This window comes from Centruroides vittatus, unplaced genomic scaffold, assembly GCF_030686945.1.
Source record: "Centruroides vittatus isolate TY-2023 unplaced genomic scaffold, ASM3068694v2 contig_458, whole genome shotgun sequence".
NCBI lineage: Eukaryota > Metazoa > Arthropoda > Arachnida > Scorpiones > Buthidae > Centruroides > Centruroides vittatus.
Genome location: NW_027122254.1, coordinates 360,018 through 375,539, shown reverse-complemented (window position 1 = coordinate 375,539; position 15,522 = coordinate 360,018). Strand labels below are relative to the sequence as shown.

Here is a 15,522-nt window from a genome sequence, read left to right as displayed (position 1 = left end):
AGATGCATGAAGGAAACACCACAAAAAAGTATGTAACGGCTGACTTTACCAATGAAATTGTTTATTTTTCTGAAATAAACAAACAATTTTGTCAACTAATTTGTAGCATATACTGTAAACATTGTTTATAAGTGTGTGTATTATTTTAATTTGTGATTTGTCCAATCATTTGTTGATAAAATATGTCTAATGGTTTTTCCAGAAAATGACTTATTTTCAAGTTGCCAGTCAAGTCTAAAGTGTTTATTGAAGTGACACTATTCAGAGCATTTTCTGATTTTTCAATACAGTAGAGAGTCGAAAATCGGAATCAATTGGGGACTGGTGTTGTTCCGATTACCCATTATGTACGAAAAAATACATTAACCTGTCCGATGTTCAAATTTTTCTCCATTGAGTGTTGCTTCGTGTTGAATTTTCTCCGTTGCGTGTCGCTTCGCGTTGAATTTTCGTCGATTTTAAGCCTAACGAAAATTTTTATAATAATAATCGAGGCTATTGTATCGTTAAAAATTATTTCTTTATTTTGTACAAACAAAATAAATATATTGAAGAATATAAAAACATGAAAATTATACTTTAGAAGTAAATCTAGTATCAAAAACGTTCGATTCAGCATGACACAGTCCGACTGAAAATCGTTCCGATTAACGACTCTCTACTGTACATATAACCTTTTGGACTTAACATTCAAATTTGACAAGTAAATGCTTAACAATGTGTATCAAAAATAATCAAAATCAAACGACACTTATGCTCTCTAGTTATGTGGTGGCCACATCAGTTTGATAAAAGAATGAAAAATTTTGAAACAAGTATTTCATGTATATAAGTCATTTGGTACAAGAAAAATTAAAAAGCATAGCTTCAAAAGTATACAGCATTAGGTGCTTTTGTTTCCCTGGTGACATAGTTTTTGTTTATGCCATTTGGTTTGCACTGAAACTTTTTATTTCAGATATTCAGCTCTGTCTAAATGTTGACAGACAGACTTCACATTAACCAGATAATCCAAATTTCCAGTTTCATTCTTGCTTCTTTTGCTTGCAACTTGGATAAAGTTAGTGTTAACCATAATGTATACAGATTTGTCATTTTAATCCTCCCGTAGCTAAGCTGTTTACAGCACTGCAAAATTTGATTTGAAGCACCATTAAATCACATATCAGATAAAGTAAAAGTACAAAGAAATTGATTACAACATTTTTTAATATACTTCAACTTATTTATTCTAAAGTAGGGCCAATACAAAACTGATAGATAATACATCACAAAAGATTTAATGAGTTTAAAAAATTTTTTTGACTTCTTTTTGGGTTTGTGAAATTAAGAAATCTTGCAATACAATAAAGCTTGGCTCCAATATTTCGAAACATTATTTATTTATTTATTTTCCTGCACAGTAGCAAATCACAAAGCATTTATATAATGTTTTATACAAAGTATGTTGCATAAGAGTGCAATTAATTTTTTTAGTATACAAATCACTTTTTAATATTCATATTCCAAATATTAATAATAACCATGTAAAATGTAACAATGAACATCAATAACATTTACAACATACTCCAAGTATCAACTTTTTTTTAATTTTAAAAAGTTTTCTGTATTTTTTTTTATACTAAACACAATACAGCATATATATATAACAACCAAAACATCTAACATTATGCAAAAAATGGAAAGCTTGTATATTATTACTGTTTAGGAGTGACGTACGTACCTTTATGACTTTTTACTTTTCGAAAACTCGTACATGCAATTATTATTAAATTTTTTCTTAGTTGTATTTTGGGCTTGAGTCCTTTGTCAAAAATAACTTGGGGCAAGCTACTGTGTGGCCCGAAACGTCAATAATATATATATATTATTATTTTGTTTATTCATGGAAATAGTTAGACAAGTGATTATCGTTTCGCTTGACAATTATTATTATTATTTTCGTTTGGTGAGGAATGTTGGGCTTTGTTTTACCATTAAAAACTTTTACTTTGAATCCTCGTCTATTGGATTTGTTAAAATTTTTTTTTTCTGATTTTAAAATATTCGACTTGACAAAACTCATATGTCGAAAACTTTAAATTCTTTTAAATATATTTAACTCTTAACTCTTTTTAACATTTCATATTCTCTTCATTTAAGTACATATATATACACTTTTCTATATATATATATATATAAAATCTATAAATTAAATTTCTAACAAATTAAACCTTAACAATTTTCATAAATCTATCAGATTTATAATTTTTATATTATTGTTTGAATATAACCTAATTCTATTGACTAGTGGCTGGCAGCAGTTAGTTCAACTATGGACAACCGAGTAATGGTGTAATTTATAACTGCCTGGTTACACTATATTATGTTAATTTGGCTCTATCGACGTGCACATCGACATGAATAACATTGCTTGTATTATCTCTCTCTGCATACTTTACCTTTAAAAAAGCATTCACGTACAGATATATATATATATGTATTTTTATATATATAAAAAGAAATTCTATTTTCAAACGAAATTATATTATGTGTATACTCTTATGTACATACACATTAAAATTACCACAGGGGAAAAAATTATAATGATGTTTTATCACATAACTCACACAATTTACTATATAATTTAACTATCACATAATTTTCTATCATGTACAGCATCTCATTTTTTGAACAAACTTACATATACATCAGATCTCTATTACTGACAAGTCCCACAAACATATTTAAATTCATTTTTTGCTTATTAATAATTCTAAAAATTGAAATTCCACATAGCATCTTAAACGCGTAATAAATTTAATCGGTGCAGAGGATCGATTATACGAGTGTAAAATCGGTGCAATAAATTTGATAGAAGTGATTGTGAAGAGCCACTAGAGTATGGGCAGATAGGAACAAATCCCTACTAGCATACGACCAGTGCCGTAATATGGTACGGTGGCCAGTGCGTACCAGAGTAGAAACAAATCCCTTAAATGGTCCAAAAAACACTACAAACACACCTGATAATCTGATATGTACTCGTTTAAATCAGAACTGAGTGATCATTACTGGTGGGATAATAGGATCAATTAACAAGAATCAACGATAACCACTGCGGACCACACTTTGTTTAAATGAATAACAACCGGAGAGATTATTAACGAGGACCAATTGTTCATTGACAACACTTGGGAATCGGGTAACAATAAACAGTCATTTGATCCTTATTTTGATTGTAAAACCGATATAGGTAGTGAAGGTGAACCTGAACGATGGAAATGGATATTTTGCCATTTTCCATCTTTCTTATGCCATAATCTTGTCTCTTCTGATCTTTGAGTGTGAGCCATATCCGATCTGTTTTCAAAAACAATAATTAAATTGTTTTTTTTAAAGAACTTGCGATAAAAACAATATGAAGATGACAACTTACTTGTCAATGTATTGGGTTAGACGAACATAAGCAATGCAAGCGGCATCTTCTCCCAAAAGATGAACAGCGGGATTAAGCATCAGAGTATGTAGATTCTTTATCTGCTTTCCTAGAACTAATATGTAGTTTTATTTATTAGAATATTGTTCATTAATAAATAATTTTGAATAATTATTACATTGCTTTATTTAAAATTAACAAATATCAACATTATGTAGAATGTTATTAAAAATTATAATTTAATGAGAATTTCCTTCATTACAATCCTCTTAATTCTCAACTAAAAATAAAACATCACTTAAGCAAAAATTAGAAAAAAGTTGTCTTCGTATAATTTATGCTGATAAAAATAATTATTTTAAGCTGTCGCACCCAAAACATCTATTTTACACTTTTCTAAATCCATTCTAATGTAATAATGAATACTTAACCTGCACGTAAACATTCACATCACACAGTATACATTACTCACAGACAAAAAGCCTTAGATTCTCACCATAGCCAAGATCCACAATCGTGTGAAGCAAGATGAAAAATTATGTTTCATTAATAATAAAAACTAATTCTAAATTAATTAATAGTGTGCTATTAATTTTTTAAATATCCCTTTGTATGGGGAAATTACAATTTAATTTACACTTAAGAAATAGTTAGATATCTGAAATTGTTTTTATAGAACTTAAAAGAAAGTACAGTAAAACCTGGATTTAACAGACAAAATTTCTGGTACATATGTCATAAGAAAAAATTAACACCCTGTTAATTTTAAAATGCTTTTTATATGTAATTAAATTAACAGGTTATTTATTTATTTATTTTTTTATATCCAAGAGGGACTGCTCTTATGAACCTTGCACTTTAATTAAACAAATGAATATTTTCCAAAAAATGTTTGTTTTTTATTTCAATTTAGATTCTACACTTATTCGTAAAAACTTATTGACTTTTTGACTTTTGGAAACTTCCTCACCCAAACTGGTCTATTAAATCAAGGTTTTACTGTATTATAATCATACTATTATTAAAATTCATTGAATTATCTGTAAGAAAAGACAGCATTGATGATGATTGTATAGAAAATTGTCAACTAATGTCTTCAGGCAACTCACTATTTATACATAACTATATAGATTTATTACAAATTATATAAAAATCTATGGTAAAATGTTTATACAGTGGAATCTCGTACTTAAACATTCCAAAGTTTAAACAGTGCTAGCTGCATAAATGTCATCTGTTGTGTAACCAACTCACCATCTCTTAATCTCACTATGAAAGCATTTCTTGCATTATACGCTTGTGTTTAGTTATATATAACCCCTATTAACTGTGGCAACCAAGAAGAATGTGGAAGCAACAAAGTCTAAGAGGAAGAGTGTAGTATTAATGGACTGAGGTAAAAAAGAAATGTATAGTGAAGAATGAAAGCAGTATGAGTGTGGAGATATAGTGGCCATGTTTAAAATGCAGAAGTCAATGGTGTGCACCATCCTTAACAACAAGGAAACAATAAAAGCAACAAATGTGCTAAAGGTGTGATAATATTGACCTCTGAGAAATGGAAAAACTCCTTCAAGTGTAGATAAAAATGAAAAACAATTGACTGATGTTAACATCTCCAAGAAAGCCAAATAGTTGCATAGTGACCTTTAGAAATGGGACATCTCCACTCTTCACTAAGGAACAGTAAATGCAATTTAATATTATTATACAGTATTTACATACAGTGGGGTACCTCGGTATACGTCTACTTTAGAATACGTCCAATTTGGAGTACGTCCTGTTTGGACAAAACAAATTTTGCTCGGCATACAACTTAATTCAATTATACGCGTTATCTATGAGCAAGTAGCACTATCGGTGTACTAGACCAGACTAGATGATCGCGGTGCCACGGTTTATAACTTTGTTAAATTTCTTCTGATTTTAATTTGTAAATAAAATTTTATTATTTTTATTAACCGCTTCTTGTCCGCGCTAATTTAAAAAAAATCATAATTAATAATTAAATTATAATTAAAAATAATCAAAACTAAAAAAAAAACGAAAGAAATGTGTTAATTTTGAAGAAAAAGCTTCAAAGTACAATTTCCTTTTTCTCGCCTTAGCGCGAAACTTGACACCGATGAGTCATTGTTTACACAGCTGGATGACCTTGAGAACAGCTGGTGTCGTCTTTCGCGGGACATTCTCATGAAACTCTCAGGAGGAGAAGGGTAAAAAGTAGGGTGAATACTAGATGGCGGTATATTTCTAAATATTTTTTTAAAATTACGATTTTAATTGAAATTTCCGACCCCCGACTTAATTAAACGTAATTATAAAAAATCTATTAATTAAAAAAATTAAAAAACTATTGAATGTTGTTTTTTACATCAGAAAATAGCTTTAAATAACTTTACCGAAGTAAAATCGGCGCGCTAGAACTTTAGAAAGATGAATAAAGTTCCATAAAAAAATCCCATAAAAAAACAATTAAGCGTTAATCGCGCATCATTAAGAGTTAATTAAAATCGCAATAAAATTTTTTCGCGCGGGAAAAAATTTTTCAAAAAATTTGGGGACTGAAAAAACATCCGAAACTTTAAAAAAAAAATTTTTCCCCCAAGTTTTTTATCCCGAGGGTCTAAAATACCGGTTTCTGTGTAACGCTATGTAAACCGCTCGAACTGAGTTCGAGCGCGGGTACGAAGGATTAATCATGAATTGCAAAAAGGCAAATGAAAACGAGGCAATATTTCACTGAATGGTTTAATGTTGTGTTTGGACCAAGTGTAAAAAGTTATTTAGAAAAGAACAATCTACCTTTGAAGGCTCTTCTAATGGATAATGCACCAGCTCATCCACCAAGTTTGAAGGATTATGTCTTGCCTGAGTTTGACTACATTACTATAAAGTTCCTCCCACCTAATACGACTCAATACGTTTGATTTGATTTTGATTTAATGATTTAAATAAATATACTGTAATAACTTTAAAAATCTATAATAAAATTTATTTTTTTATTAATGTGCTCAAATGGTGTTTAAATTATTTTACAACCCCATTAATATACCATATCAAGAGGATTATTTTTTTTTTACATGAGAACGGATTAATCATTTTTACATTACTTCTTATGGGAAAGGTTGGTTTGGAATACGTTCTATTCGGTATACGTCGAAACGTCAGGAACTGATTAAGGTCGTATAGCGAGGTTCCACTGTATTTTATTTATTGTTTTCATGTTTTAATTTATTATTTATACATTAAATTATGTGTATTTACTTTTAATTGTGTTATTTTTAAACAGCAGTGTTTACTGAAATGAATATTGTTTAGGGTCTGGGAACAATTACAGGAAATCCTCGTTAGTTTGAAATTCAAGGGAAGAAATAATCATGACTTCAATTTATCTGAGATTTACATATATCCATACACTATACCAATGCCACATAACCAATATAATTAAGCAAACTGAATACGGATATGTACAAAGAATGCTATTTTTGTTAATTAATAATAATAATAATAAAATAAAGCAAAGATTAATTAAAGAATACCAAAATAGGTTAAATGCTATTCTCAGAACAGAGTTAAATGCAAAACACACAGTTAAAGCAATAAACACATATGTCATCCCAGTACTCACATATTGTTTTGGAGTTATACATTTGACTCACACAATCTCAAGCAACTCCAAAGGAAAACAAGAACAACACTTACTAAGCATAAACATCATCATCCTAAACCCACCATAGAAAGATTAACCCTTCCACATAAAGATGGTGGACATGGCCTGATAGACATAGTTAACCTTCACTACAAACAAATACAGTCATTGCAAGTGTTTTTTTTACAAAAAACAAGAAACATCACAGTTACATAAAGTAGTAATTCTGGCAGACTCAAATAACACACCATTAAATTTACACTCACAACATATAAAAAGCATAGACACTGTTAAGCAATCATGAGCTCAAAAGGCACTCCATGGCAGGCATCCTTACAACCTGACACAGGATTTTGTTGACAAAACTGTGTCAAACAGCTGGTTAGCTCGGGGATGCCTCTTTGGGGAGATGGAAGAATTCATGATTGCCATACAGGATCAGGTCATAAATATAAAAACTACAGAAAACACACACTCACAAATGACACATACAGAAAATGTCACATCATGCCAGAAACTATACAACACATCGTTTCTGGTTGCAAGCTCTTGGCACAGACAGATTATTTACATAGACATAATCAAGTAGCAAATATAATAAATCAAGAGCTTGCAAAGAAACACAAATTAGTAGACATCCATAAACCATACTACAATGCATTCCACAGACAGTATTGGAAAACAATACACACACAAAATGTACTATGACAGAACCATAATCACAGATAAAACAATTTACCACAACAGACCAGACATCACACTCATTGACACAAACAATAAAATCACATACATTATAGACATCCATTCCAAACACTCACAATGTACAAAACACATGCACTGAAAAAGTCAGCAAGTACACAGAACTCATCCATCTGTGGAGGATGGATATGGTGCTTATTGTACCTGTTGTTCTCTCCTCTACAGTTGTCATACCACACACACTACACAAAAGCCTGGGCACATTACAATTGTATAGAAACACACACATCACACTACAGAAAGCCACTATATTGAATACATTTCATATTGTTAGGAAGTTCCTGAATACAGACACACACACTGATACACTTCTTTAATTTTTGTTTTGGTTACTATGCCTTGACTTTGGTCTGGCATAGTACACAGCCACCGGTGTTAACCGAATATATCTCACTTAATTCAACATAACAACAACAACAACATAAATGTAAAGGTAAACAGTACATATCCGATGAGAACCTTACAGGTTGCCAGACATTATATAACAAAGTAAAGCAGATTCCTCGAAATATAGCCCAAATTTTTTTCTAAAGTGGCCCAAAAAGTAATAAGTCACTCAAATCTAGCAGCATAGAGCCCTACAAATATCTCAATCTGCTACTCATAGCCCAATAACCTGAAATATAGCCACATTTTATGAGATAAGAGAAAAAAAGGGTAGTCCATGGGTAAGGTGACATCAGAAAATGTGTTACTGTAAAAGTAAAGCCATATTAACCAGATTAGAGTTGTTCTTGGCCTATTGTTCTCTTACAGCATGGAGGCACTTAGATCTAAATGCATAAGTTAATGTAGACATATCACAGTTCAAACAGAATTTTCACTTTGAATTTTGAGGTAGCCATATTTCAAACTAACCAAATTCCTTAACATGTAAATCTCTATATCCTGTTATGAACTAACAGAATTTTGAACTATCCAAGCTGAAATTAACAAGGATTTCCTGTACTTCAACTTCCATTATTTCTAGAGGGGAAAATTGATTTAGACTTCAGATAATTCAGAGTTTGAATGGCTTCCCAGAAAAAATTAAATTTGAACTATGAGACACCACTGTATTTTCTACTTTTTAATATTACGTAATAAATGAATAAATATCTAAGTCAGTCATTAAGATTTTTTATTTCTAAATAATGATCTTAATCTTTGACTATATCTTTGTACCTGGCCTCAGACTTCTTTTACAGTTTATATGGCCCTTCTCAGGAAAAGATTGAAGACCCTCACAATTAAAAGTGACTAATCTTTAGCATTAGTTTTAATAAAACTGTTGATCACTCCTCCAAATTACAATTTTTAATTTTAATGAACATAAAAAACTTCATTATAGTAATTTTTTAAATAAATTTATAACTTGAAAACTTTTCAACTGCCAAATGCAGAACTATATTGTATGCACAAAATCCTCAATAATGCTCTGCAAGATTCAGCTAAAATACCCCAATCTAGTTATACCCTTAAGTAGAAGAGCCTCTTAAAATGAATCATGAAGATGCATTGGAGAGGGGACATACGGCCTTGCCAGATATTTGGGTACTATTGGATCTTGGACCCAAACAAACTGTTTTAATTTCTAGAAATGCAAGACATTTATTCATTTACTTTGTAATAAAAGAAATTAAATCTGGACTTAAAAGAATTTAATAAATAATGAAACAGAAACTTTTAATAAACAATAAAACTTACCATTTTCAAAATAAAACCTGTGAAAATCCATTCCTTCAACTAAATTTCCTAATGCTTCTGGTTCAAAAGCAGTCATGTGAGGATCGCATAATTTTCTATTTTGTTGGAATAAATAAAGATTCAATTTGTGCAATCTCTTTTACAGATCGCAGCATTTGAAAGATAAGAAAGTCTTACATATAAGTTGCATAATCTCCATTATTAATTGATTCTAAAAGACATTCTGTCATCTTTATGATTTCTTGTTTGCGTGCTAGAGTCAAAAGAATCTTTTCTGTATTAAAATTCTTTTTTAATTTATGTATTACATATTCAACTTTATATTACAGAAACTTCTTATAATAATTAAATTTATATTTACTTTATTCTAAAATAATTATTTAATTTATATACTTATAACACTAATTTTAAGATTACTCTAAAAATTTTTATGTACCAACATTCACTACCTTGATATTCACCCAGCTGATTTTTCAGAAAAAACAAATGTTTTTAGTCTACTTCTAAGACTTGCTTCAGGTGAAAAATTTTTTAAACTTGGAATTTCTAATATTTGGAATGTCAAAGAGCTCACATGCCAATTTGAAATTAAAATCTTCCAAAATCAACCAATAGGATGCGTTCAAGTGTAACAGCATTAACTAATTTGCTTTTATACACCTCTTGTTTCCAATTAAGTAACAGCGTCTACCTACAGAAGAGAGAGGTCCCCATGGGTAGCCCATTGTCAGAGGACCTATGTGAAGTGGTTATGCGACAATTGGAAGACAAGATTCTTCCTATATTCCTATCGCAAATTGCTATTTACAGGAGATACATTGATGATATTTGCATTATTTGGAAAGCCAAGCCTAACATCAATGATTTTATCCAAGCAATGAACAATAATTCGTAAGGACTAATTCTGCAATTAGACCAAATTGATGAGAGAGTGCAAATTTCTTAGATAATAGACATTTCTTTCATTGGCAAGGGCTTTGATACAAGGATCTATTACAAACCGGACTTTATTTTGTTATATATATATATGGCCAACTCCAACTTAAACTACAGAGTAGCAGCCTTTACAACCCTTACAAAGAGAGCCTACCCATTGCATTACAACTGAGAACACTAGAAAGGAGGTGGGTTGCATCATAGACATTGCTACCATACATGGCTACTCTAAAGGATTGATCTATAAATTAGCCCACCAGTAAGAAACTAAGAGAACACAACCAAACAGAGCACCCAAAGATGCTCCAATGGATAATTCTGCACTTCAAGAATTTAATTCTCACTGAGAAGCTGTGGGTTATGATTGTCATTGCACAATATTTATAAAGAAATTGTTTTGTATGTTGCTATAAGATTAACTTACAGACAATCCCTACCTATTTAACTGCTTGGAAATGAAGGATTCAATCAACTACAGCAGAGCATCGGGAGTATATAAGATACCTCTAAGGGATGAAAGGTGTAGGGAACCTGTTCTGAATCAGCAGATTCCGCCCTGTTGGTTCGTCACACAAAATTAAAACAGTCAGATATTTCTACACAAAAAACTTTATTCTACACTCAGGGACCACCACTTTGCCCTTCCTCTCTCTACCATGTTCTGAACTCCTTTCACTGTCCCTCTTCCCACCTTTTTCTCCCTTCTTTTTATGGTTCTTTGTCTATATTTATTATACCTTTTTACAACCCTTTATTTCCACCTGCAGGTGGATTGCACCCATTCCGACAAAACCACAAGTGAGGGAGGACGAGAGGTCCAATATCACTACAAAAGGTTCCAGAGGGACTAGATCTATATAGATTCAATCCGGAGATCACTCTGAAAGCACTTAACAGAACACAGAGCCGATATAGATATATCAAGAGGGCAGTAATCTGCCTCCCTCTATGTGGGGAAGGAGGAAGCTAAACCTGATTTACGTGTTATGTTAATTAGAACAACAGCAAATATGGACCAACTCAAAGTACTAGAGGCAATTGAGTTTTTTAAAGCAGAAAAGCAGGGACAATGTATAAACTTTAAGGAGAGATACATTTCACAAGCATGGCAGGCCCTCTTTGACATGTCATAATGATAAATGGTTTTATAACTTTTACACTCAGACGAATCCTATTGGTCGATTCTAGAAGGTTTTATATTTGAATTTATGTGTGAACTCTTCTGCATTTGACATGTTAGAGCATTGAAAAGTTAAAAGTTCCATGTTTAAAAAAATTTCACCTGAAGCAGGTCTTAGAAGTAGACAGAAAACATTCATTTTTTCTGAAAAATCAGCTGAATGAATATCAAGGTAGTGAATTTTTGTATATTATAGTATAGCCCAGTTTCTGGAGAAGTTTTATTTAAAAAATTTTTGTTAATGGTGCAAGCAATATATATTAATTCTTACATCCAATTCAAACTGCTTATATCAGCGAGAAAACTTTTTCAGGAAACTCAAGAATTTTCAGACATCAGCTCAAGAGAAAGCAGTTTGAACTGGATCTACATTTGAGGAGAGTCTTTAACTAGTATATTATCTGTACATAAAATGGCACAATAGTGAGCTAAATTAATGCTGACTCATTAAAATTAAGACTGGGAGACTGACTGTGTGACAACTGCAGAACAAGTTCTCTTGTAATATTTTCTGGAATTTAATTATTTAGCAATATTCAGAATGATTTCTAACTCTGGCAAATCTGATTCTGCTTTACTTTCAAAAAATCTAATAGTATGTAGGTACACTAGAGGGTTAGGTAAAATTTTAATTAAACTTTTTACAAAGTAACAAAAAGTCACTGTTTATCTACAGTAAAGACAACACAATATAGGTGCATTGTGACTTTTTGATCATTTGTATTATTATCCTGCTCAAACTAATTCTAAAGAAATACATAATGAAGAATAAAATCATATATAATCTTTATGGATTGTTTTGCTAATTTATAATATATTTTATAAAGGAAAACAAAATTTGTAAAACAAACAGTTTTCGTAAAAGTGAGATTTCAAAAGTTAATGCTCTTTCTAATTTTTATACAGTGCAATCTGGGCAGTGGTGTCAACATGATTATGTATACTGCAAGAATAGGAATACTTTATTTAATGAGATTTGTTTATAAGTGTAACTGTATTTCACATATTTCTCTCTTTGACAAATTCTTCCATGGAATGTTAAAAATGTCTTTTTTATATTTTGCTTCCTGGAGGAATTTGTTATACAGACGTTTGGCTTTATATAGTATGAACAGTACATAATTAAATACATTAAAAACTTAAATTTAGAAAAAATATCTTATTATTTTTTTTTATAAGTACTGATACTATAAGCAGTCATCAACATCTGTTATTACATCATTATAATTATTTTATGGACATATTATAAAATCTAACCATCAATGTTAAATTGAATGAACTTGTGATAATTAAATTGTTAGTGTCTGCTCAAACTATTGAAAGTTTTTAATATACAAATTTTAAGAGTTCCATACTATTATGAGCACAGTGCAAGTTTTCATCACATATATTATCTTAAAAGCCCACAGACCAAAAAAAAAGTCATGCAATCATTTATACTTGCTTCAGTAGTGGCAACAATACTTAAATGTTTCTGTAACATTTTCTAGAAGCTTCATCATCATTTTTTCTTTTTAAATCATAACCAACAATAGAGACTTACCAAGTTGTTTATACAAGATACTAATGCACTATAGACTACATAGCTATTCTCAATTTTTGCCATTTTATCACGAATCTAATGCATTTATTGTCTGCTGGAACGGATGAAAGATGAGGGAACAATATAATTTATAATTTTGTTGGATGGTAACTTTTTGTAAAATCAATTGAAGACAAAGTCTGTCCAAAAAAATCTTTGGTAACTACCATTTATTAACATCACGTGTTCCAGAATATAAATCTTTGACGACCAGACCTTCTTTTTTAGGCTGCTTTATAATTTATCTTGCAACTCAAATTGTCCTTGATAAATTATAAGAATCTGGATGAGTTTCAAATGCAGATCTCTCATGTTTACATGTCTATAACTGATTATGGAGAATCTAGAACTCCATAATCCAGTTATGTTATGAATTATTACCATCCTGCTGATGACAACAATACAGTAGACCGTCGAAAAGTGGAACCAATTGGGGATTGGGGTCCTTCCAGTTAATGATTTGTTCCAGTTTCCGACTTTGTACGAAAAAATACATTAACCTGTCCGATGTTCAAATTTTTCTCCGTTGCGTGTCGCTTCGTGTTGAATTTTCGTCGATTTTAAGCCTAACGAAAATTTTTATAATAATCATCGAGGCTAGCGTATTGTTAAAAATTATTTCTGCATTTTGTACAAACAAAATAAATACAGTCAAACCTGTTTTTATGCGGGGGATAGGGACCGCATTAAAAAAAATCTCATGAAACTTCACGAATGGCTGTAAATAATAGTTTTCGCCACACAATTAAAAAAATAATTTTTTTATGCGGTCAATAGGGACCGCATAAAAAAAGTCTCATATAGAAAATAACTCAAAACCGTACAAAATAGAATTTATTGACAACAGACGTCAGCACTTGACTGCATCGTCTGGTCTATTGCCTGTTTTACATATTTTTGTCCAGGTGGTGTTTTGTTGACTTAAAAAGTAAATTATTTCATTTTTCGCATATTCATGCAATAATATTACTATAATAAGTGCATTATAGTACATTATAGTGCATTATGCTATAATAAGTTTATTTAGCTATAATAAGTCAACGTAAGACATGACGAATCGCACGAGACTAGTCGCCAACTATACTGCACAAATTAAAAATTCGCATTAAAAAAATCGCACATAAAAGGAGCGCATAAAAACAGGTTTGACTGTATATTAAAGAATATAAAAAACATGAAAATTATACTTTAGAAGTAAATTTAGTATCAAAAACATTCGATTCAGCACGACACAGTCCGACTGAAAATCGTTCCACTTTCCGGCCATTCCACTTACCGACGTTCCACTTATCGATGCTCTACTGTACTTAATTTTCCAGAAATTAACTTTCTGTTCAATGAAAAAAATCAGACTCCTGAAGAAAGCTATTTTATTTATCTTTAATTCTCTTGAGGAATAAATCTTTTTCAAAATAAGTCTAATATCAATTTGTGAACTATTTTTAAATTAATGTGTGTAGATCCAACTTGTTAGATGTGACCTTTATGTACATGGTTAAAAAAACATATCATCTTGACTTCAAAATGATAAAAGATTAGGTATAAAATTTTCTAATAAATCTTTTTATTAAATAGTTTTCCTTTATTCTTCATTTTGTATTTGTATTTAATAGTACTTATTTCCACTCATATTTAACCTGAATTCACTATTAAAAATACTTATACTACTTATTATAAATCCAGTTTTCATATACACTAGAACACACATCATTCACAAGTAATCACTGAATAGATAACAGCATTTGTTCAGATTTTTTTTATTATAAATATTACTTCAAAGTTTATTTTATATATATATATATATATATGTATATATGTATGTGTGTGTGTGTGTGTGTGTATATATATAATTTTTTAAATACAAACATAGTAACATATTTCAGACAATGAATAAATATACCCATTCCAATATCTTCTGAAGAGTAATATGGCAAATAATAACATCTTTCATAGTTAAATCTCCATAATATTGTCTTACTAACATTTGGATAATCAAGGTCTGAGGTATCAGTTTTTTGCTTTGAGGGGCACTACAGAAATCTCCATGATTTGACTTGTACAGTACATGTTGGATCCTGTTTCAAGTAGACACTAAAATTACTTTTTTCCATGCCCACAATGAATGCAAAAGAAAAAAAAATTCTTTTACTGTCCATAGACAAATACTTTGTTTTTTTGTTTTTTGTTAACTATCACCTTACTGTTGTATGAGATCCAGATTTATCACATTCATCAATTCACATTTTCATATGAACATTAAGTAAATTTAAGGCGAGCAGAGAAATTGCTTAATATATTATTAATAGAAT

At 30.5% G+C, this 15,522-nt stretch overlaps 1 protein-coding gene across 6 annotated transcripts in view; it reads right to left on the bottom strand.

Moving 5' to 3' along the window:
* Positions 1–1,203: 1,203 nt before the first annotated feature.
* LOC136977394 (calcium/calmodulin-dependent protein kinase type II alpha chain-like) overlaps positions 1,204–15,522 on the bottom strand; it is a 196,249-nt gene continuing 181,930 nt past the window's right edge. For all 6 annotated transcript variants that reach the window (XM_067272859.1, XM_067272858.1, XM_067272856.1 and 3 more), the window contains 4 exons: positions 9,693–9,768; positions 9,516–9,610; positions 3,419–3,533; positions 1,204–3,342 (listed from right to left, as the gene is read on the bottom strand). In XM_067272859.1, the coding sequence (XP_067128960.1) occupies positions 3,210–3,342; positions 3,419–3,533; positions 9,516–9,610; positions 9,693–9,768 (419 nt within the window). In that variant the 3' untranslated portion in view covers positions 1,204–3,209. The remainder of the gene's footprint in view (positions 3,343–3,418; positions 3,534–9,515; positions 9,611–9,692; positions 9,769–15,522) is intronic.